This window comes from Taeniopygia guttata, chromosome 4 (genome assembly GCF_048771995.1).
Source record: "Taeniopygia guttata chromosome 4, bTaeGut7.mat, whole genome shotgun sequence".
NCBI lineage: Eukaryota > Metazoa > Chordata > Aves > Passeriformes > Estrildidae > Taeniopygia > Taeniopygia guttata.
Window position 1 is genome coordinate 42,793,125 of NC_133028.1, and position 25,745 is coordinate 42,818,869.

General features: G+C 41.5%; 2 protein-coding genes across 7 annotated transcripts in view; both read right to left on the minus strand.

The window, feature by feature from the left end:
• Positions 1-11,574, minus strand: part of FHDC1 (FH2 domain containing 1) — a 36,695-nt gene extending 25,121 nt beyond the window's left edge. Inside the window, exons 1-2 of the mRNA XM_030271510.4 lie at positions 11,447-11,574; positions 6,585-7,215 (exon numbers count right to left, since the gene is read on the minus strand). The gene's annotated coding sequence lies outside the window, so the exon portion shown is untranslated. The remainder of the gene's footprint in view (positions 1-6,584; positions 7,216-11,446) is intronic.
• A 5,494-nt stretch (positions 11,575-17,068) lies between these two features.
• The window catches only part of ARFIP1 (ARF interacting protein 1), a 40,799-nt gene continuing 32,122 nt past the window's right edge, over positions 17,069-25,745 (minus strand). For 3 of the 6 annotated variants that reach the window (XM_072928466.1, XM_004174872.5, XM_072928463.1), the window contains one exon: positions 17,069-18,665. In XM_072928466.1, the coding sequence (XP_072784567.1) occupies positions 18,510-18,665 (156 nt within the window). In that variant the 3' untranslated portion in view covers positions 17,069-18,509. The remainder of the gene's footprint in view (positions 18,666-25,745) is intronic. The other 3 variants (XM_012573405.5, XM_072928465.1, XM_072928464.1) reach the window with 1 other exon arrangement.

A 25,745-nucleotide genomic window follows, 5' to 3' on the forward strand; every position in this document is an offset into this window, starting at 1 on the left:
GTGAAGCAAAAAATTCCACAGTAACATACAATGAAAGAAGGAATCGATATTTCTATTTCATTACAAAGTAAAAACATTCTTATTGCTAATTTTATAACCCTACATCTGCAAAATGTTGTTTATCAGGTAATACGCTATATTACATTTAAAGGCTCCAAGGTTAGAGAATACCCCACTTCAAAACCCATGTGAATTCAGAGGTTTTGTGAGAAATGTGAGGGTGGGACTTCTAAGCAGAGGTCAGGTGCATTACTGATTTAAGTCATGCCAACTAACAGCCATACTGACTCAGGGGAAGATAAATAAGTCAATCTTGAATCAAACCCTGAAACACACAGTGATCAAATCTGTTTGCTTACTTAGAAGCAAACAGAAATCCATAAGAAAATAAGCTCTCCCAGTTTTATATTTCAAAGTTGGTTTGCTCTATCATCTTACATGCACAATTCTGAAGATTAGGCAGATGGAAAAAGAAAAAAACCAACCCCACAATATTTTCCCTTAATTTTGTAAAAAATTTTAAAATCAAAGTGCTTCTTTTATACTAGTTTTTCTTCCTGTAACAGCATACAAGTTTAAACTTGAGAGGTTTGCCCTGTTTTAGCAAACTGTGTCCTTAAGGTTAAAATTTTACCACAGCTATTTTGGTGATAACAGCTACAAAAGTCATGAGATTTACAAGGACAAGAGAATTGTTTCACCTTAACAGTTTCACCTGACGGCTACAATAAAAGAGCTCAGTACACTTAGATGTTCAAGACTACTGTAGGACTGTTTGTGGTTTTGACAACTGGAAAGGCATTTTGACCTTTGTGACAGTGCTCAGATTAGAAGTAGATATATAAATGCAACATTGGCATTATCATGAAGTTGAATTAGCCTGCAGTCAGCTGGTGACAGTGAAAATATAGGGATGATTAATGGGCTATCCTCAACATACACCCAGGAGACAGCCTCTTCATCTGCTGAAAATAGTGAGTTAAATTGAAAAGTTTTCTGAAATTCTGGAATTTCCTCTCTTCTGAAAACAGTGAAGACTAGAAAACACAGGAAATATCAGCATATTAGTTTTAATTAGATGATTGGTAGCCCAAAGCCCTTCAGTTTTAGCATATGCAGAGATAAGGGGACAGATTGTGGTTTATTCTCCTGTTATCTTAAGAGTTGAGAGGCCCCCAACAGATCATTAAGGAAAAGCCCCTTAACGCAGGACAGGTTTCAACCATCTCTCCCCCTGCAGTATCTAATCTTTTTCAAATGTTTTACTGCAGGGACCTCTCACTGACCTCTCTAACTGTAGCTCCAGTCTCCAATTGCTCCGGTCACCCCTAATTCTCTGGTTTCTCCGTACTAGTTTAAGCCTATAAGCTTTACCATCATTTGGTTTTTGGTTTGTTTAGGTTTTTAAAGCATATTCAGAGTTAATCTTGTGTATATTTTTAAAATCACAGTCAGTAACTGTTACAAGGAGACTGATCATCAGATGAGTAAACCTTTGTTTTACATGGCACAACTCAGATTTACAGTATAACTTCAAACAAATTACATATTTTTTAAAGTATCTTCCCTCAAAGCAAAACAACAATGGGGAACATACACAGCTGCATTTGTCTTATCAGCACAACAAAAAAATGTCACAGCTGTTCTCAAGTATCAGGATTTTACATACACTTCTTGCACTGTATATGACTGTACTCTATTTTTTTCTCTCATTTCTTATTTAACCACACAATCAGAACAAGCCTCACTTTTTGGTCACTCTTTGCTTAGTGTCTACTTCAAGCTTATCAAAAGTGTTTGAAACTGCTGTCATTACATAACTACCTTCAAGAAGTTTCCGGATGGGAGCACAAGGAGAAGAAAAGGGGAACCCGGCAGATACTCCATAAATATAGTTCCTACTCCTTGCACACAAATACACTATCTTCCATTCCACATTCAGTTGCATATTAGATTCATAACTTCAGTCTGAACATCTGTTCACAATGTCTACTCTTCTCCACTGAGATTTCATTCGATTTTGTTCATGCAGAGCACTGTCTGCTGTTGCTTTTTACCCTTTGAACATTACCATAGCTTTTTCTAAATTCTGTTCAGTCTGCTCCTGTCTTCCGTTCACACACGCCATCAACACTGCTGCCGGCACAGCCCATTTCACGTCTCTGTTTGCCACCCAAAGAGGTTTTGAAGTGCTATTCACCGGTAATACCCCTGGACTTCTTGACTCCAAAAGTTACACTGCACTGTGAGAATTGGGAACAGGCATTCCTAGTCCCACTGGGATTCTCCATAACAGAAAAAAACTTCTCATATGGTTTCTTATGATTTACTTTAGATTCATTCAGGAGACCTTTCTCCATTCTCATCCTCTGCTCCATTCTCATCCTCTGCTCTCTGAAACTGGAAATACACAATTCTCTCAGATACTTTCCACCATCTCCACACCTGCACTTTGCAAGCCCATGTAAAACATCACAGGTCACTTGCCATCACTCGCCACATCTACTTTATAAACAGTGCAATCTCTAAACCAAGGACAGCAATTCACTGACTAATCCACTTTTCATCACCAGAGTATTCAACCCAGCATATTTCCAAAATCTGCAGCAGGCACAGGCCATACAGTAACAAGCCTCAGTTTGACAAATGTTAACCCACCACAGAAATACTCAGTTATCAAGGTATTATGAGAAGGGGAGAATTAGCCTGAGTACCATGGTGAAGCCGTGTTGATTGTAAGAGGATATCTACTCCTGCACCCCAACACGAATTTGCAATCAATATGAAAGATTCAAGGAGTGTTCCGGGAGACACAAAAAGACCCACATCAAAACTGGCTTTGTAGTGACTGGAGAAATGCAACAGGAGTTTCTTGCCATGAAATCATCAATGAGGAACACAACAAAGCAGATTTTTAACAGATCAGTAAAACAAAACATTGTTAAGAATAATGGGGTTTCACATGGTAGGACACAGTTTACAAATTACAGCAGGCATGGAACAGCCTGGTGGCTCAGGTTTGGTGCTGAAGGCTAGAAAGGATATAGATAACTTCCTGTTTCAGCTTCCACTTCACATGACAACATCGTAACCATCACCACTCCAGGCCTGCAGTCACGGTGCAGCAGAGTAAACCTAGCAGCTTACTAAAGGGCTGTCCCCACTCTGTGTCATCCTCCCATGTCACGTTCCTAGCCTGCTCGTTCCCTTAGGCAGGCACTGGTACTCATCTCATTTGGTTCTTGCTGTTAGTTCTTCTCTAGATTAACAGGTTGAATCAGCTCTCAAGAAGGTGCAATAAGCATCAGAGCCAGCACAGGGAAAACAAAGAAGAGGGGGCAAGAGACATCCTGTTCACGCCTTCCATCTTCCTTCTCTCTCCTCCTCTCACTGCCCCTTTGCACAGGTTCTGAAATTCACTGCATCCTTCTGCAGAGTCATCAAACCTCACTTGAAGAGCAGAAACTACTCCAGTAGAACACAAATGAAGAACCCCACAGCACTCTGCTAAGCTGCTTACTTAAATACGTTTACAGAGGGTGTAATATGTGTATTACATTATCCAATATGTGTCCAGAGCCAGTGGACAGGTCGGGTGAGGTGAGAAACAGGAGCAGAGGCACAGTTTGAAGTAGAAAGCAAGACCAGTTCCTCTGGCCGACATGAAGCTGTTTTGCCCACTCCACTGCCAGGCTAACTATAGCCTGGGTGAGTGCCTGTTGTGCCACACTGGAACACCACTGAAGGATGGGGAAAGTAAATTGGCGTATAAACTTAACCTTGCACCCCCTATTTTTCACAGCCTCAAATTACATGGAACCATAGGGCAAATTAAGCCTCTAGTCAAGGAAACATGTTAATTAATCTCCTAAGGGTTTGGTGAGGGCTTGTTTACAAAAAGGAAAGGATTTGCTGTAGGAGTTTGACTCAAGCCCCAAAAGGGACTTCTGTTATAATGATGATGTTACATATAAATTCCCTGTATAAATCACTGTTGAGTGAGGAATTAAAAGGACATCCAGTGTTGTAAGCGCCTACTTGCATCGAACTTTTACCAAAACTGCTCATGATTTCATAATCAATAGTCATCTCTGGCAAAGGTATGAAACCCCAAATCTCTTCCCCAGTCTGTAGGGCAGTGCTCTCAACACTGGCTGAAGAGTAACTCTTCACCACTTGCACTGAAGTGCACCACTGCACCAAGAGAGAGGCCATAGGGACAACAGAGCGCGCTCTGGCCCTGCCCTTCTGTACAGCACTTTGGACACTTGCTGCTTTTTTCAGATTTGGGTCTAAGTAAAGGTTGAGTTCATGCACTTGAAGTTGTCTTGAAAATTCATTGCTGATATACTATGCCAACTAGGCTAATTCTACTATGTAAACATCTAAGAACATTTTTCTTTGTTCAACCATAAAGCACTCTCTAAAATCAACTGTGTTGTACACAAAAGGAACAGAGGTACTGAAACACAAAATGCCTTATCCACCTGCCTCTGCTGGTTTATGAAACGGCCACAAGCAGACCTAGAGCTCCCTCAGCCCCACACCAACAACTCTCTCCACAAGATCACACTGATTCTGCACACCTCAGCCTGCCCCCAGCTCCTGTCAGCCTCTGTAGGTTTTACCAGTGAGCTGAGGAAAACCATCCACATTGAAACAATCAATGGCAGCCAACAATCGATGGAGTCACAACCAAGGCCTGTGCTCCCATCTCCAGCCCCCTGCTGAACCAGGCCTGCAGTAGGGTGAAGCATGTGAGCTGCTGCCCAGCTGTACTTCCACACTTCCAATAACACACAGCTCCTCAGGATTATCTCCTTCCCTCCTTGCTAAGCAGATAGGACTGCAAAGTCCATTAACACATAAGAAATTGCTCACCACTGACACACTGCTGCAGCATGCTTGACAAAGCTTAGCGAGTGAGTGGAACATTTTGTCACTTAAGTGGCATCACTTAGAGGCAAGTCCTACTGCCTCACCACCTGCCATGTGCAAAATCACCATGGGAGCCCTGAACCAGGGCACAGGCATCAAGCAGTGTAAATGCACTGCACCACCGTACCAGCTCCAGACAGACGCATGAAAACCATAACTTTCAGCAAGGCAGAGTTGTTTTTCCAAGGCATTGTATCCTGGAGAATCCCTGCTTTTGCAGGCCACTGATTTTAATCTCTATCACTGCATGAGTTCTAGAGCACACTGGGGTGTTCTCTGACCTACCTATTGCACACTATGGGCCACATTCAGTTTATGAAACTTATTGTCATATTTACTAGAACTAGATCTTTATCACACAGCAGTCCTGAAAGGAGGAGCCTCTGAGAAAACACAGGAGGCCAGAGCTCTGTACATCTGTATTTGGCACAGGAAGTGCACTCACTACACTCCTGATTCAAAGATGAACATAGCCTGAAAACAGCACACAGGTTAATGACTACCTCTGATGATGGCCCCAATTACTACTTCCCGACATCAGGGTTTCAGAGCCTACAATACACACGTCTTCTTAAATCTTAAATTTCAATAGGTACAACACGCGTACTATTGGTTTCTCATCTTGTACCTTCTGATCTTATTTTGACATCTCCTGAATCCTACAAGATATCAGCAATTTCACGTCCTTATTTTCTCACTAAAAATTTATACATTGTTACATCTCTTAACCCCATGCCCTCTGTATTTTGTTTACAAGCTAACATATACAAGCTAACATGTAGACACACACTAGTGATTAAATCTGCATTTCAGCCCTCCAATTACTTCAGAGAAAGATCACTTGAGACAATTCAATTCAGGCTTCACAAAGAGGCTGTCTGTAAATGAGGATTTAAGAACTAGAAAAGCTACTTATCACTTCCCTGGAGAGTGTCTGAACCTGAGAGTACTCGGCACAGAGTACCCTTCACCACTACAACAGGAATCAGCGGCAATCTTGGGACCTTCTAGGAAGGTTATCTTCGTGTCAAAAGCAGGGAAGATGAAGGAAAGTTTTTCTCAGCAGGAAAGTCATGTTCATGAAAGTGGAAACTTTAAAATTATCAAGTAACAAATACTCTTAATCACTATCTTATGTTCTATATCCTTGCTGCCATACTGGCACTTCACTTCCTGATGTCCCTAGGATACTGTGGGCATATACAGCATCAACCCTGGCAAATAGGACTCTCTTCTCTCCTGCCTGGTACATGTTTGCATGTACAACATCTTGCCTGCATCACAGACACAGAGCAGGAGTTGAAGAGACAACACAATTTTGTTCCACACTGGAAACTCAAGGGCTATCCAACATGAGTAAATACAGATGCTTTCAGCTCCCTCTGCTTATTCATATTTATTTTAACAGATGATCAAATCACAGCACTTAGCAAGTTAAAATAATAAAACACAGTTAGCTCTTTGAAAAATAAATATGTGCCACTAAGAACAAAGAGTTTATGCTTCCCATCATTCCCCTCTCCTTTGAATCAAGACAAATTTGCCGTAAGGATGAAAGATGACAGAGAAAGAGAAAAAGGCGAGGCAGAATTCACATCAACTCCTACAGTACTATGTAAAAAAAGAGGTTTTACTTTAATTCTTACCTCCTCTTTAGTCTCTTTAAATGAAGACTTTAAAGATCGGTTTCGGGAGTCCTGGGGTTTGGCTTCCTCCTGCTGCCCAAAAAGTTCCTCAATTGTCTTCGTATCAATTTGATACTGTGGTCTTGCAGCAATTGTCCAGATATTGTTTTTACCACGGACTTGTTCTTCAGGGATAGTTTTCCAGAAAAAGCTCCGCATTCGTTTTTTTTTGCCGTGGCTGTCGTGCCCATTTAGCAGCTGTGGAGGCAGAGGTATGCTGGGGCCAGGCAGAGGAGGAGGGGGTGGCGGTGGGGGCGGCATTCCCGGGGGGAGCGGAGGGGCTGGGGGAGCCCCGGTGAGGGGACATGGCGCAGGGGGCGATGATGCTGCAGGCTGAGAAAGTTGAGGCGCTGTCGTCGTATCCTCGCTCATCAATCCCGTTGCAACTGGAATAGCCCCATTTTCTTTATCATTGACCAAGGAGAGACAATTCATAACATGCATTTTACAGCCTCCCCCAAGGGGAGAGTGTTACTTCCTTGGATGGCTTTGGAACATTGAACAGTCAGCGCGGCAGCCGCTGGGATCACGCCTCTCAAGCCCTATCTGCCAGCAGCGGCAGCACAAGATGGGACTGAACCATCTCCGCAACCTGCGACAAAGGACAATAGGGACACTCAGATCACACACACTGGACATTGTCCCTCGCACTGAAAAGACACCAAAACTGAGGTACAACAGCTATCAAGTTTTCAATCCAGAAGGGAAATTTAGTGAATCAAAAGCCTTTCACAGGGCAATTGTTTAACATTTATCCACACCAAGATTTCAAACAGCTTCAAGCACTTAGATTTCAAGAACATATATAAACACAAGAATACCTCTAAATCACCCACAGTAGGTATCAAAACTATTAATCTCCATTCAATGCAATTTTGTAAAAGAATATATTTATCTCAAATTATTAAAACAAATATTATTTCACTGCTAAATGCAGGTATGCTTTTAAAGCTGACTGCACACAGTACTATGGTACTGGATTAACTGCATCAAACAGACCCTGTTTGAATCCTCTAAACCCATGGTTCAAATCCAAACTGTACTAAAATAGCTAAAAATTTGCTGATGATTTAACAGTCTAGCGTAGTGTACTACTTTTTTTGCCTTTGTATTTTTCACACAAATGTCAATAAGGGCAAAAATAGTGTACAGTGCCTAAAGTCTCTGTGTTCGCTGAGCATGAACTTAAAAGTATAACTGGTCTGTTATACTTTAACACTACCTCCCAAAATACACTCAGAGAAGAAAGACCACAGTTTTGATCAAGCTGTCCTTTATCATTTACTTCAGCATCCAGGTTAACAATGACAGCTCAATAGCAGTAAGTAAGTATTGCACATATGCAAAGCTTTAAATATTTTGGAAAGTTTTAACCTTTGGATTATCTCATAAAACAACAGGAATCACAATGGGGTTTAGCATTTTTCTTATACTGTTACCTTCTAAATAAAAATGCTGTTATTAGCAACAAACCTTCAGGTAAGAGCATAACTGCCACAAACTGGACACTTTTGATAAGCTGAATCTATTGAAACAGATTTGATTCATAAGTCTCAGAAAAAAACTAAAGTGTTTCAAATACATTCCAATGAGGAATCTCATGATTTTATGGAAATTTGGAAGCCATCTCAAAAAAAAGGATTTGTGAATTTACAAAAAAAAAAAATTAAATTCAAAGATGGCATGCAACACAAACTTATATAGGAGACAGACAGCCCCTGAGCAAAACTCAGTATCAGGAAAACTCACCAGAAAAAGCTCAAGTAATGCCCTGGCACAAGAACAACATCAAATCAGAAATTTGGCACTGACTTAGTAGTATGCCTCCTCAGCAGGGTTCACACGGAGCTAATAGCAACCCAGATCAATTTGACATTGTATAATAGTGATGAAAAAACTTCACTATTTTTGCCAGAGATCCATCACTAGACCATACATGAACAAACAGACCCAAGCCACAGAAATAAGCCTTAGGGCAAATTCCCTCTTGGTCTGCAAGGACTCAGCCACTCACAGCTTCACTGAAATCAATGGAAAACAACACAAAAGCATCTACTGTACCTTTTCTTTTCAAAACCTTGCTCAGGTAGCAATGAACTCCTCTCTCCTGCTCAGATTTTCCAACCTCATACCTTACGTTATCCAGGCATTTACAAGAATAGAAAACATATATAAAAACCTATATGAGGTTTAAATCACAGGCATAATGGAAAATATTTTAATGGCATGGTAAAAAGGAGAGAAGCTACAAAGAAAGTGGATCAGGATAGAGTGTTTCAAATTTAAGTCAGCATTAATACCCAGCTGCTATTACAGGGCTCTGCATGTTCACGCCTCTCCTCCCAAATTCATGATCATAGAAGCAGAGAGGCATAAAAAAGCAGGTGCAAGGTGGTGGAAGGAGATTAACCACTCAAACCAATTAAGTGTTGCATTAATTTAAAGAAATACTCAACTAGGAAAAACACTTTTCCTCCCTACTACTTATTTAAAAATGAAAAATGTCTTAGCTAGTTTTCCACCATCATACAAAGCAGTATTCAACATTATTATTTTCTAACTTGGGTTCCCACACATTCACCAAAAAAAAAAAAAAAAAAAAGACACAGACAGACTGACCGACCATGCCCTAGGCAAGATTCAAGAACCTCATTTTGAGACTTTCAATGAATCTATACGCTTTAGGAAAAAAAAAATCAAATCCTAATGGAACAGAGATGTAGGAGATGAATCATCAGAGTCCCAGCACTAACACACAGGAGTGGAAAACGACTGATCTCAGACCTGAGTGCTTCTGTGCTAGACAAGGGACACTCCTAGTGAAAGCAGTGGAGAAGGCACGGGGAAGAAAACATCCCAACCTAGATGTAAAGATAGATAGAACAGGAAAAACTGTTTTCAATCCAACGAGCCTCATACTGCTTTAGATGAGGTAACAGCCAGAACCAGGAAAGGGGAGGAATCAGCATTTGGAAGGAAGGTATGAAAGGAAAGGCACAGCATAAAGGCTGGCATTCAGCTTTGTTTTCTGACAGATAAGCACGATCCAGGTGACAGAGGTCACCTGCTCGTGAGAGGATGGCGGTCTCGAGTTACCAGATACCAGGAGACTGGTCAAAATTGCCTTCGCATGCTGCCTCTCCGGAGGAACGGCTCACAGCCGTTCCCAGCGGAGGCTCCCACCACTACCGTGGGTGGGAGAGGAGAGAAGCTGGCAGCCAGGACAGGTTCTGGGCTGCTCGCTGGTATCAGCAGGTGCCTCTGAGCAGGAAGTGCAGCAAGAGGAGGTGGGGAACAACCAGCTGTTCCAACTGTGAGCTACAGATTACCGAGACACGCTGGGACTGGGATGTGTAATAGAAGCCAAGCAAAATTTTAACTCCTAAGGAGCTTCTCCACACTTTTCAAAGGATTAAAGGGGAAAAAAATGAACCAAAGAACAAACGTTTAAGACATTGCAATTATACCTCATTGTTGCATGTTCGTTATCCAAAACAGCCGGAGAAGCGCCAACGCTCTAAAGTAACGTCTTTACTGCACGTTTTAATTATGTCCATATTTGGCATAAAAGAAATATTTTATTTCTTTGTCTCATTCATTGTTTTAGCCAAGCTAATCTAATTTGGAAATGTAACTTAAAAGTTAGAGGGTGGGGACAACTTTCTCCCCAGGTAAGAGAAACACTCTTAAAGTAATTTGTTTCTTGCAAAAAAAGGCAGTTGCCACTGAGACGGATACAGATTGTGTTTGCATACACAAATTAACAGGTGAGGTGCACGACGCACTTAAGGGCATTTCATAATTCATACTGCAAGACATGACTGACTCCCTTTAACTCACACCTTATGTTCTCCCCTGCCCACGTTTCTGTGTCAGGCGCCCTCCAAGTTCTCATGAGAACAACGCCGAACCCAACCACAGCACTTCGGTGTCTGTGTCTCAACAAAAACACTACAAAAGGCAAAGGGAACAACTAGTTGCCGACTACAGCCAGAGAAACTGCAAACGCCGATAACCATTCCCTGATCCTGCCAAAATCTGCGGGTTACAAAGAACACGCAGCTCACGCTATTCAGCGACTTCGCACTTCCCCGCTCATCGCGTCCCACAAAAGCGCTGGCACCGCGTCGCTGCCAGCCTGTGGGACCGGGCCAGGCAGGGACCTCACGGCGCTTGGCCGGGGCTCCACTCCGGCTATTTCTTGCTCGGGTTCCCAGGTACCGCGCTCGCCCCGCCGCGGGAAAAGGGTTCCCACGGAGGAGCCCTCAGCCGCACCGCCGTGTTCTCCGCCCGGACCAGGTGCCAGGCTGGTGCCCTGTGGGGGCCCTGCCGCCGGGACCACCCAAGGGGCTGTGACAGATCCTTAATTCCCTTCCAGCGACCCCGCAGGCCAAGGGGCACCGCGGAGGGCGCCGGCGGCTCGGCTGCACCCCGAGTAACACCGCGAGTAACACCGCGCCGCTGCCCTCCGCTCCCGCCGGACCCCGGCGCCCGAGCCGCGCCCCGGCCCCGCTGTGCCCCGCAGGACGTGGCGAGGGCAGCGCTCGCTCCGCCGGAGACAGCCGGGGCGCCGGGACAGCTCCCGCCCCGCCGTGCGAGCGGAGCGGCGGCAGCGGCTCTCCCGCAGCGGCAGGGGCCGGCCGGGCCCGGGGTCCGGCGGGAAGGGGAGCCCGTCTCCCCGGGAGCTCTCCCTCCTCCTACGCCTCGGGAAGGCGGCGAAGGACCCACGCAAGAAGACGGCGACCCCCCTGCACTGCCCGGCCGCGCCCCAGCGGCTGCGCGGAGCCCCCGCCCGGCGCGGGGGTCCCCGTGTCCCCGCTCACCTCGGCGCCCGCGGGAGCACGCGGCGCGCCCGGTCCGGTGCCGCCGCCGCCGCTTCCTCCCATCGCGCCCGGCCCGGCCGCGCCGCCGGAGCGCGGGGCGGGGCAGCGCAGGCGCGCCCGGGCGGGGCCGCGGCAGGTGGCGGTGCTGGCGGCGGCCCCGGGAGCGGCCCGGCCGCGGGGCGGCGGCGCCTCGATCCCCCCCTGCCCGGGCTGTGCCACCGAAAAGCCCGTGCGGGAGGAGAGCGACCCGCGACCCAGCGCCGGTGCCGCCGCCGCGGCGAACGGAGATGCGCAGTGCGCCTCCGGGGGCACTGGGTCTCAGCCAGCTCCGGCTGAGCTGCTTCATCGCCACATCCAGCCATCAGTGCCCGCACGCTGTCACCGCACACACAGCAACTATTTCTATAGGAACTGGACAGCGGTGCTACCGGCAGCGCGCCCGGCTGGAAGGAACGGGCTCCACTCCACGGCTGAAGCCTTTCGCCCTCTGCCCACGCTCCCGAGCAAGCGCATCCCTCGGTCCAGCCCGCATCCCTCACCCCGGCGCTCCCCGCCGGCTCACCCTGCAAGCTCGGGGGAAGCAGGCAAGACGGGTCCCTTGTGACTCTAAAGCGGACGGTGTGAGAAAGTGCAGACGAATTTAAGACGTGAGCACAGCCCTGGGTTACAGCGCTCCAGGCAGAAGCGCATGTGAGTTGTGGATGCCTGAAAGCCAAAGTACCATTCACTGATAAGACAGCAAACAAACACAAATGGTTCTAAAATATTTTATCAAGAGATTGAATCCTATGTCTAAAATAAAAACATTTTCCCAGGAAGAGTAAAGGTGAAGAATCGCACTCAAAGTCAATCAATAGTCAGCGCACACACCTGAACACTACTTTTTACAGAAGGTAAATTCCAAAGGTGGAAATAGAAACTCTTCCTTTCCTGAGAAAGGAGGGAGGTAGAAAGAACAAACCTCTTTCAGTCCCAGTTAATAAGCGTCCAGAGCTTCTGAGCAGAGCACAGGAGAGAGAAAACATCACCTTGACACAACCAGAGGTGGTAAGGCAAAGAGCAGCAGGACAAACCCATGTTTTACCTGAGTGTGTAGCACCTCACCTGTGCTATTTACTCTGCTCAGGTGTTGGGAGGCAGGAACCAGAGGAAGAGTGGGAGACCAGGTGGCCTCCTCTGGCCCAGGCCTGGAGCTCAGGCCAATGGTTGTGGAGGTTACACCATTCCTGCTCACAGTTCTGCAGCCAGAGATGTGACCTACTGGTCTGGCAAGACAGCCTGCTTTAGTCACCTCAATTTAAAAAAAGTATTAGAACAAAAGGAAAATTTAAGGAACGTAATGCCAGAACCCAGTCATTTAAGCTGAAAATTCACTGAATGAAGAGTTCAACTGCAGTAAAAGGCAATTCCCATCACAGCACACATGTCTGCTTGGCAGGGTGAGCAGCAGCTGGAGAGGACACGCTCAGCTTTGAGCCAGCATGGACATTCCTCGAGAGTGTCAGGTCAGCCCTGAGGTCATCAGCGAGGAAGCGCTTTGCCGCTTGGACTGTAACTGCTTGTGCTGGAGCCAAAGGGACTTGTTTTCATTGCTGCCAGTCATGAACACAAATGTTCTCTCGAAAAGACGGAAAGAGCAAGCCAAACAAGAGACTTGCATAATAGCATTGTATTTAAAAAGTCAGAACCCAAACAGGAGAGCAGAGGACCTGGGAGCCAGTCCGGATGTAAAGTTAAACTCTTCACTTTTCCTCACCCTGTGGGTTTGTTCTCCCTGAACTTTCCCAAAACATGTTAGCAAATTAATTTTAAATTTTTAGCTGATTTTTTCATCTAAACACGTAACACTCAACAGGCAAATATTTTGCCCACACGGCTAAAATTGATATGAGTTATAAACAACTGAAAACTGGTCTTTACAGTAGGAAGTATTAGGCAACTTTAATAATAGGTAGATCAAGCAGCCCCACCTATAATAAACAACAAATGCACCTCCCTAGAACAGATAGCATTTAGATGAGTTGGTATACTACAAAACCAAATCATATTGTTAATTTTTTAAGATTTCTAATTACTGAAATGCTCAAGAGAGTTTTCAGGAGGACTACTTTTTTAAAGGCATTTTTTTTCTTATGAAAAGTAAAAAACCACCTTGTCTTTTGTAAACTCTGCTTTTCTTCAGAGCATCAAGCTTCTCATTCTTTAGGCTGAACACAAATCTAATGACAGAACAGAGCTAATGGAAATAAAGCAATTTACACCACCTGAAAAAAGGTGTCATCTTCATTACAATCCCTCATTTCTACAGAGTTTAGATAAAAGGAGGAGAGAAAGTTAATTGTGACACTCCTATCACATTAAAATAAGTTACATTTGGGCTCAAAATTAAACACTCTGTTACTTAAGGTCTCAAAACAAAACCCTGCAATTAATTACCACCATCACATAAAACTAGCATGATGCATATGCATATGTAAGACAGGCAAATCAAAACTGAACAGGCAACACTAGTTTTTAGCATTATTTATCTCTTAAATGATTGAATTTACAGTCCTTAGTATTTTTTAAAAGGCAGAGAATGTATAATTACTTAATTAGCACAGTAAGACACACTATTCATTAAGTAATAGGAACACACTGCTGATAGCTGAACTGCTCCTGACTGAACCAATGGATTTATGCTGCCATGAACAGCAAGAACAAGGAAAACCTGAACTAAAAAGTTGTTTCAGGTTTATTCTGTTCTATATCTGATCCCTGCACTTAATTAAGAAATGTTATCAGACAGCCACACTGGGACCCATCTCAGTCCTACCAACCAGTGTTACACGGGAACTCGGCAAAGATTCTCCTCATCTCTTTTTCTGCTCCTCCTGGAATATCAAATACTCTCTCTTTCCTCCAGTAGCTATTCTCTTTAAAACAGATTCTCATCAAGGGATGAGTAGGAGTGTATTTGCTCAGAAAACAAAGTTCTGTTCACCTACAGCCCTTATAAAAAGTTGAATGCTCACTTTATGCTGAGAACAAGTCCTTTACAGAAATACACCACCAGGAGCAGACAGCACAGAATTGTTGCTAATCCTGCTCCCTTCTTACATTTTTTTTTTTTTTTTAGAAAGGCAGCTGAAGTGTAAAAGGCAATGCTTCTGTGCCAGCACTCTCAGCCACAGGAAACAAAAGATTGGAAAACCACAGACTGAGCTTTTCTGTCCAAGGCCACCGCAGAGCAAGGTTCATACACTGCTGCTCTGTGCCTCAGAGCAGGGACCCCGATGAAAACAGCAACACATCACTTTCCCTTTCCACTGCTTCTCCATCAATTTATGCCCTTCTTCTCCAAGGCAGGCACAAGCCATCCTACCTGCTACTCCTACACTACCGGGTAAGCTACCTCCTTCACTCCCTTCAAACTATTGCCACGATGACAGACACATGAACACCCCCCATCTCCCTGGCCATTTGGTTTCCACACAAGACTCGTGGAAATTAAAAGGAAGGACATTGGTGAAAACAGGTGTAGAGAGGTAAACAAGAGCACTGTCACAGAGAGAGAACTATGTTTTCTGTGTATCCCTACCTTTAACATCAGAGCAACTGGGTAGAATACAAAGATGTCAAAGAGCAACAAACACTAAGAAATGAGAGAAATATAAACCAAGCAGCAGTCAAATTCTCTGTCTAATATAAGAAAGCCTTTCAATTTGACACAACTTAGCAATGAGTAGTTTGGTTAATTTTAGGGTGGAAACTAACCATGATAAGATTCACAACTAATATAAAAATTTTTGTGACTAGTACAATCCTTACACCAAGCATGCAACATGGAAAAGATAACCAGACTAAAAAAACCTCCCAAACCTAAAGATAATTGCAGATGAGGAATGCTAAATAATTACAGTACCTTTCACTTCTTGTAACACCACAACAAGGAACAAGAGCAGATAAGCAAAGCATAAGAAGTGTATATGCCCCCCATTCAGTTCAAAACACAGTTGAGACAAACATTTAGCTTTCCTTTTACATTACTTTGATCATTTTTGAAAGGACAGACTGACTAGAGATAAGGTTTCTGGGAAAACCAGTTGCTTGAAATTGAACAAAAAGCTGTTGCTTAAATGATGTTGGTGTATTACTATACTCTGCCCGTGTAGATCTCTTTCCAAACAAAAATACAGATACATTTAGAAACCAGAAATATTCTTTGTAAGGGGCTTGTCAAAGCATGAAGTAGGCCAAAGAGCATTTTTAGAGCAAAAAAGCTGTTTATAAAATTCAGGTGAACAAAATAAGAGGAGCAACAAGTTTCAAGCAAGCCAGGAGTACAGATAACTTATAGTATGGTCATTGAGAATCAAAACAGCTCCCCAAGTCTCTGGTACAGCAGCTACAACAGCATATCTGAAAATGTTACTAATTGCTTTGAGTTCTTCATCCTAAGAAACCTCACACAACCCTGTAAGCACTAATGTAACAATTTGTTAACAGAGATGAAATCTGTCACAGGCAAGTCTCTACAAGGTGGGTATGGCCTCCTTTACAAATAACAAAAACACCCCATCCTGACAACTGTCCGCCTAGATAAACCTAGATTACAACCTCAGGATATTTATTTCAGGATATTTCTTTTTTGCAAGAATCAGAAAGCCTGACAACAATAATTACTTCCCATTGGAAATGCTCAAGTGTCTTTCCTCTTACAATCTCTTGATGCAAGTTTCTGAATTTGGTTAGATCTAAAAAGATAATTTTAAATATAAGATATGAGCTTGAATTATTTCATAAGCACATGTATTTGAGCAGTGACAAAAAGTTACAGTACTACAGCAGGCTACTATCAGTTTAATAACCTATTGATCAGTTGAACAGAGAACCCTGCTCACTGAGGTTACCCATAAGAGTAAGTGCTTTGCTGAGCAAAATTGAAGTAATTCTTCCTTCCACCAGTATTAAATGATACACAGACAGGTTTTAGCAAGTAATCTTTTTGGTCCCACCTCTTCTTCCAGGTGAAGAGACTCCAACAGTTTTAAGCCATTGCAAAAGTTTGAGGATTACACAATGACTCATTGGTCAGTCTTTCTTAAGGCAACTGCAAATTCAAGTTCACTCTTACCATTTCTGAGAGAGTTCCTTCTGAGCAGCAGCAATCCTAGGCAGGAGACACATGAATCTGAGGGAGAAACCAAGAGTACATGTTCCTTATGTGCCCTTTTCCTACACTGTTCTGAAAGCCCAGTACTTCAGTTGTGGTCAGTGGGTTTGCATTCTTCACCCCTGCAATAATGCATTTCCCAGTTCAACCCTATACTCACTCAGTTCACTTTCCTTGCACCGTCATATCACACGTGTGCCAGGATTCAGTGGAAGTCAATGGCTTTGCAAGAATTGTAAATAAAATTTAATTTCCTTTAGAAGTTCAAGTCAAAACCCACATATATTAAAAGATTTGTTTCACTATGGATTTGCTTTCCAGTTGAACTTGCCCACTGTTAAAACAGCATCACTACATAGCACTGCTTTATGAGATATTCTTGGGCAGGGATGAAAACTCACAAAAACAGGACTAAGCTGCCACTGCAGAAGCTCCTTTCTACTTTTAACCATCACAAGCCAAGAAAGTTTGACTGCAAACATGTTTAATATGAATACAAAATTCACATAGGATATACATTCTAGGGAACGTAATTGAGCAATTACAAGAGATTCTGACAGAACAAAAACATAAAGAAGGCTCTGTCAGGCTAAGAATTTAATGAGGAATGATTAAAAAGTTTGATTTACAGTTACATTACAGTTGTGTTAAACACTGAAAACTTTAAGAATGTCTGCTGAAAGATGTTTGAACGTACAGTACATAAATCATACAATCCACACCATTGTAAATAACATATTTGAAGTATTTAATTTTACTTAACATAACATAAAGCAACATAACATGTGCAAATGAGGACTCCAATATATTGAATTTAAAATATCTATAATAAAACTGACATATAATTTTACATTTAAGGACTACAGAAATGATGAAGAAATTAAAAATGTGTCCTCCATTTTACTCCCATTACCAAAGTATGCTTTTCAATTAAACAAAAAACATACTGGCCCAATTGCCTCACAAAATCATACCTGCCCATAAAGTTTAACTAAAGCTTTAACCTGCTCTAAGTGTACAATGACACAGCATTTACACAGGTCTCTTCCCCTTGTTGGGAACTGACAAACTATTACATGAAAGGGTTCTTAGATTATGTACAGTGGTGGAAAATATTATCTTAAAAAAAGGCACATACCTGTGATTTAAGGCTAGTACGGTATTTGTTTCATAGAGAAAGAAACATTTTAAATGAAATTAGTACATTTAATGGTTGGCCTCACTCAGCAAACCACTTGGTGCAAAGCAAAAACATGTGCTCAGAAGCCTCAGACTGACAGTGATTCTTGCTTTAGTGGTTATTTGGTTTTTTTAACCCTTTGATGGAAAGGTACATTTAAAAAAATGCATTTGCTTCAATTCCGCTTGTCAATGAGCCATCTGCTACTGTTGCCTTATATGCAGATATCACATATAGGCCTTATAGTATTCATCTGCAAAATAGTGTTTTAACTTTCTCCTTTTTTTAAAAGTCATATGAAAATTACTAAAGATGTTTTCTATATTCATCTATAAAATACCAGATGTTGGTACAAATCATGTAAACCTCCATTTGCAAATATTTTGACTAGCCACCAAAATAAGAGAAATCACAAGCATCATTTGTCAGTGCAAATCTATAATAGTTTTCTTTCCCCTCCCTCTTTCCCCCCCATCCCAATTACAGAAATAACCGCCAACCTTTACATACAAAAGGAGTGCTCTATATTTGAAATTACAGAAATTATGTTTGGTTACTTTAAAGTCACCCACTTTCCTATCAAATTCAGTTTTACAGTATTATAAAAGGGGAAAAAATTTAAAGCTGTCCGTTCAAGAATCACTATAACAGTCCTTCAACCCCAACCCTTAATTATTCTCAGATTTAAAGAATTTTAGGTTAACATTGGATCCTCTTCTATGATCTGGTTACTGTTCTTCAAGCCAGGATGGGGCATCTGCTCCAGGAGTTTTCAATTTGATGTGGAACTGTTTAAGTGTCTGTTCAAGCTGCTTTTGATTGCCAGCAAAGTACGCCGCAATGGCATTGTGGAACAGAACAAGCTGATTGTGCAATACCTTCACCTGCAGGCAAGGAGAGAGATATTAAGAAGAGGAGGCTGATGTTAACATCATCACAGTTATAAAGAAATGAGTGTATTTGAAATGCTCAGACTTCCTATAGATTTATTTAACAAAAGCTTAAAAATACAGATATGAAATGCAAATATGAATTTATTTAACATTAAAGTGATTCAGAGTTTTCATAAAGTGTGTTTAACAGCCAATACCAACTCAGCATGCACAGAACAAACACAATTCACTAAACAGCATAATGTTATCAAATATCAAACACTTGATTACAAGTACTTGATGTCTTGAAATGAGATGCCAAACCTCTAAGATACGTGCCTGCAGGCCAAATGGACCTACCTCCCTGAAACAGTACATGGCAAGGGCATTATCTGAGTATACAGTTCATGCATTGCCCCTCTTGCAGAGAGTTGCTGCTTTCCAGCTCATGGACACCTAAATCAAATTAAACTGATGTCCTTCTCCCAGCAATATTTCTTGCCCATCTCCTGTAACACAGGATTATTTACAGCACTTTGTCAATATTTTGACTCTACGATTTGTGAAAAGTAGTAATGAAATACACCTGTCACAGCAACAACCAAAACCTGGGGAGAAGAGCACCAAGGGCAGCTGGAGGGCACCACTGTTTTCCTCTATGATAACAAGCTGCAGCCCCACCGATGAAGTCAAAGTCAAGCAAATGTTACATTTCCATCCTAGCACACCAGGAAACCTGAAGCTGTGAATGAACAGCACTATGCTGAAAGGCATCTGTCCAGTTTCTCCTGCAGCCAAACCCTTTTTGTTCCTGAGTGTACTCTCAGCCAGCACCGCCTTAGTCTTGTGTCAGACCCCAAATCCCCATAGTGGTGGCCCTGTACCTGTTTCCAGCCTACAAGGCTGAGCCCAGCAGCAGGCAGCCAACACAGAAGGGAACAGAGGAACAAGGTGGCTGAGTGAGCCCCAAGAGAAGATGTGGGACGTAACAGATTAAGTTTTCTCTACTCAAATTTTAGATCACTGTCTCATCTCCCAGCACACTCCAGAAGGGACAGTCTACTTCTGTCATACTGGGAATCAAAACTGTCCTTGGGCCAGGTTTGGCCTATGCCTGCCCAGTGGGCCATGCTTGTTTTAACAGGTTATTTGTTATTGGCTACTGCGCATGCAACTCAATACAGAAACACCTTATCATCTTCATTTAATAAAAGATTTCTAATTAAACCCCTCACCATTATAACTGACACGCTATGACACCTGAAGAGTGCAACACTTACTCAGAAATGTAATAAATATATTTTAAAAATTCCTTGAGAATAAAGGGCTGAGCATGTGTGTGTATATCCCTGCAAGAATATATAAAAGTTCTGCACAAAGTTAAAAACTCTGATTATGTAACTTCTTTTTTAACTGAATAGCAGACTCAATTAAAAAATTAAGTGATAACCTCTTCTTTGCTGGCCCAAATTTTCATCTAAGTTGCTCTGACAATATGAAAACTGGAATCCCTATGTTTTCTCCCTACGTTTCCCTTAATAATTCAGCTTAATTTATGCAAATACATGCAAAAAAAAAATAGGCTTTTTGTCTCATTAATACTGTAAAATGATACTATATCCCACCAAAAGGAATAAAGATGTATTTACATGAGGGGTGTGAATGGTTCGAAAGGAATTCCCCATCACACCTTTAGATGATTTTTTTTTTTTAATTTACAAAATAATTTACAGAATTTATCACATACAGACATTTTAACATCTAGGAGATGGGATTTAGTTAACTACACTTGTTCAAACAGAGTACAACCTATTTTATGAGTCATAAAAGATGGCCTCTTCTTCAGTTTGTGTGGGCAGACGGGTATATAAACATAGGGATTTTTCATCTATAAAAATATTAATTACCAATATATTGCACTTTGTAAATTGCAAATGTCATAACAACATGAAGGACTTGCTTTTAAAAATTTAGCTAGAAAGCACAGTGCTTTTCTTGATCAGAGTCTTTCGTCACTGACATGGAAGATTTCATGCAATCCAAGCCAGGAATTCTACAGAGAAGTACACTCACTGTTATGGCATATGATTAAAATGCTACAAGAGTTTTACTCATTAGTTTATAGGAACTCAAATAAAACAGGGGTAACGAACCTCCTCTCCCAGCCCAAGTTCATCAGTCTGAGACTATATTTGCTATTTCATTAGGGCAGCTTTTAACATAAACCTTCTGTGAACTGCCCCAAAAATCTTCTGGTAATTTCAAAAATTCAGTCAGGCCTAGGCTCAAGGATGTGTACACATACGCACACACAGAGGCAGGAACTGACAGTGTAGAGGTCGATAATTTGGACTGAAAAAATATGTTTTGTTTTGGACGTGTTTTTTGAACCACTAAAGCTACCGCATTGTGGTATAAATTTCATGATTGTTATCAAACTGGTTCCAGAGGTTCAAAGTCTTAGAACTTCTACTCTCCTCTTTCAGAAGCTGATTGTTAAGTGAATCCCAAAAGTGATGGTGGGATCTTCTTTTCCATAGCTTCATTCAAGTAACTTTACAATACAAGTTTTTCTAGAAAAAGACCACTTAAACTGTCTGACACCATACAAAGACAGCAGTTAGCAAAAAGAAAAAAAGCTGTAACACCTCAAAACACCCTATATGTCCACAGCAAAACCACCTGCAACCACAGCTGCAGCCCAACTATTCATTTAAAACCAAGTTCAAATTTACCCACTTTTCCTATGAAAGAATCTTGCTCCAACTTGGGGAATGGGTAAGTTTCTTACCCACTCCCATATCCAGTCACTGATTGCAACTTCCACGCTGTATTTCACCTTAGCCCTCTGTTGGCAAACCATTCATACAGATATGCAGTCAGTTGGATCAGAGAAGAGATCTAGATTAAAATTAAGCAGACAATAACGTATCTGCTTTAACCTGGATCAGTTCCCCAATCTGATTCTCTACACAACTGCAAAAACACTTTCACAAACACTAGAGAGGAAGGCAATGGGGGAAAAGGGCAGGGGGATGAAGGGATCACTTTTTTTTGCATCAAAGCCTTGAAAAAATTGTCAGATTACAGCAGTAAAGGCCAACTCTTGATCACCAAGCTGTAGCACCAGTTCCAGGAAAGGAGTGTTTGAAGATTTGCCTCAATCAAAGAATGCTAATGGTATGCTGCTAAAATACAGCTAAAATACAGGTTCCAATATATGACTAACATAGCTGTCAAAAAGCCACTGTGCTTTACAGTTAACAACAGTTAAAATCTTTGTTCCTTGTTAATTAACTACATATACCTACCTATTTTTCCAAATTATAAACAGAGTAAGCACTTCATAATACAATTGGCACACATATCTCAAAACAAAACTGAACTTGGTGGATAAGCATAAAAACCTACATGTAGACACATCCTATACAGGAGACTTAAGTGTCATATACAGAAGATACTATAGGTATTGGATTTGATTTTTCACATGGATGCTCTTGACATTTCAGCTCTTTCTAAATATTGTCATCTTTCCCCACCTCCCTCTGAACGCTGTATTTTCTGTGTAAGTCCATATTTCTTTACACCCTCCTCATTCAGCCTGTTTCAGCTGTCTCAACAACCAAAAAGACAATACCCCTACCTGTGAGTCTGGACCGCCTCACAACCAACACAATCCCTTCTCCTAGCTATCTTAGTTTGAATGTACTTAGTCTAAACACTTTCATCGTCTGGGTCTCCACTGGACTGCGGACCACTTTCATTTGTAGAAGCAAGCATTTAACAATCAAACTCCTGAAGTACAAATCACAAAAGTGCAGTCAATTTCTCTACACAGAATGGTATTTGACATTACTCAAGTGCATCCAAGAGTAACACGGTTTTTTTTCTCAAAAGGACAAAACCTTCTAAAACTGTTTTCAGAAATGACAAAAATATTTAAGCTAAGAACAGGACATCACCCTTATTTAAAAAAAAATAACTATTTGCAAGATGCAGATTTTTAATGCAACCATTATTACAGTCATTAGCAAACACTACAAACTTCTACAGAACTCTGCCAACTGGGGATAGCACCAATAAAACTTTGTATCAGCATTAAGAAAAATGAGTTCTAACTTCAAGATCAAATGCTGTAACAAAATCAACAGAAATCTTATATATCTTGGTTTTACAGACAGAAACTTGCAATTCCAGCTTTACTGTAAATGCAACTCTCTGAACCTTTGAGGGCTTTTAATTGAAATATTAGCATATGAACTGAGGAAAACAGGCACAAAGACTGCAACCATGTGATACCTTTTTCCCATATAGGGAAAACCTAGATAGGGCCATCTACATTATGGGTTCTTAGGTGACATTTGCAGCAACACAGACCAACTGGAGCCCACCAGCCAGTTAAACTGGCTTCAGAGTTCTTCATTTACTAGGAACACACTGCTGATAGCTGAACTGCTCCTGACTGAACCAATGGATTTATGCTGCCATGAACAGCAAGAACAGGGAAAACCTGAACTAAAAAGTTGTTTCAGGTTTATTCTGTTCTATATCTGATCTCTGCACTTAATTAAGAAATGTTATCAGACAGCCACACTGGGACCCATCTCAGTCCTACCAACCAGTGTTACACGGGAACTCGGCAAAGATTCTCCTCATCTCTTTTTCTGCTCCTCCTGGAATATCAAATACTCTCTCTTTCCTCCAGTAGCTATTCTCTTTAAAACAGATTCTCATCAAGGGATGAGTAGGAGTGTATTTGCTCAGAAAACAAAGTTCTGTTCACCTACAGCCCTTATAAAAAGTTGAATGTCACTTTATGCTGAGAACAAGTCCTTTACAGAAATACACCACCAGGAGCAGACAGCACAGAATTGTTGCTAATCCTGCTCCCTTCTTACACTTTTTTTTTTTTTTTAGAAAGGCAGCTGAAGTGTAAAAGGCAATGCTTCTGTGCCAGCACTCTCAGCCACAGGAAACAAAAGATTGGAAAACCACAGACTGAGCTTTTCTGTCCAAGGCCACTGCAGAGCAAGGTTCATACACTGCTGCTCTGTGCCTCAGAGCAGGGACCCCGATGAAAACAGCAACACATCACTTTCCCTTTCCACTGCTTCTCCATCAATTTATGCCCTTCTCCTCCAAGGCAGGCACAAGCCATCCTACCTGCTACTCCTACACTACCGGGTAAGCTACCTCCTTCACTCCCTTCAAACTATTGCCATGATGACAAAATGTCATCTTATACAATAAACAGAAAAAAATAAAGCTTACCTCAGAAAAGCTCTCAGCAGATAATTACATTTAAGCCTGTATCTAAGTGTAAAGGAAGTCCTTTCTATAACTCATTTGGGAACAAAATTACACACACCCTTTAGTAAATATTTTTACATCTCTAGTGTCAAAACTGAGAAATGTTAACCACTGATAAAAAGGCTTAGGCATGTGAGATTCTCTACTGTATTAATCTAAAAGGCAGGAAGGAAAAAACAATGTCTTTCAGAAACAATTTGTAGGCTGTGACTGCTAACAGGATGCTTGGTCTTATTCAAGACTGTCACTAGGGAGACAACTTCTTCAGTGTTTCCTAAACTATCTAATTTAATTTTAAAAAATTATGGAAATGTGTTTTTTACAAGATGGAAATAAAATGCTTTTGGCTCTGAAACCTTCCTATACATATAAACATAAATTGTTAAGTGTGTTATACAGATAATGGAAACCATGAGGAAGCAGGGTAAGTCCTATTTTAAACTAATTTGAACTTAAGCATCAGAATTCCTGTACAGATATGAGCTGGAAGAATTAAACCGCTTTAACAGAGGTACATTGTAGTGGTAGCAAATAACTCACTAAAAGAAGAAAAAAAAGGCAGGGAGAGTAGGAAGACAACTTCAGCATCCCTGTTTTCAACCTAGCATAGTTTTAAAACCCAGCTCTCAGGAGCATTTTCTAATTTAAGAATCAGTATCGGCTTTTAGATTAGACTTCAGCTTCTTGAAGAAAATTAATTTCAATAAGAATCTTTTCAATCCTTTTCTTTTTCAAAGTTTTTCAGCAAGAACCAGAAATAAAGTCAGGCCAACACCAGTTTAGTCACCTGATGAGCCGGTCCATCATAAAGCCAACTTTTGATGGCTATGTAATTCCAGACCAGGGAGTCCTAAGGCAGATGCCTGTATAAAGGAACAGTGCTCAGGAGCTATGTTTTAAGCATATATTGGTTTGCTTATTTTCTCAACCTTTTTCTTATCATCTGTTCCTGGTTCTTCCCTGAGCCCCATCTTTATTCTAAGAAGCTGATGCAACTGAATATGTGATAATATACTCAAGAATACAAAATAATAATCTACTTTAATTGGTTTAACTTGTCCCTATAAGTCTTCCTTTAAACTTTCCTCCTTCCAGGCAGGAACCATGGCTTGCTATTGTAATCTGGGGCCAGTCATATATTCTTTGACAGGCTGTTGTTACCTGTGTTTAAATTTTTAAAATATGTTAAACAACCCATACTGAAAATGTTAACCCACTGACAATGTTAACCCTGGAAAAATTGAGAACTATCTCCTATGAAAGTTTTAATCACCTTTTCCTTCCTCTGAAGGATTGAATACGATTATAACACACACGATTATAACTATCTCATTTACCATGAGTATGAACAAAAAATCAGATCTTGAAAGACCATAATTTTCACATCTGATTTGAGACAATTTTAAAGAACGTATTTATCAAAGAAAGGACAGTTTTAAAGTTTTGTATGGCAATTTTATCTTTGCCTGGTAGAATAAGAAGGGTAAGAATCCCATCATTAAGAGGGTATGGACAAAATGGTAGGGTTGAAATAAACACTTATGGAAAAAAAAAAAAAAACCCACCCTTCAAACCAACAGTTCAAGAGTCCTGCTTTAAATTAAGAAATTATAAAGGCATTAGTTATAGAAAGTAGTACTTCTGAGTTCAAATTCTTAAAGAAAGCTTAATTTTGAAGAAGCCTCTTCATAGTTCTGTTGCTTTCTTTGTGCATAACCTCCATGACAATGTTGCCAAATGTACGTATTACTTTGAATATTAAATCAGTAATTATGTGACTCA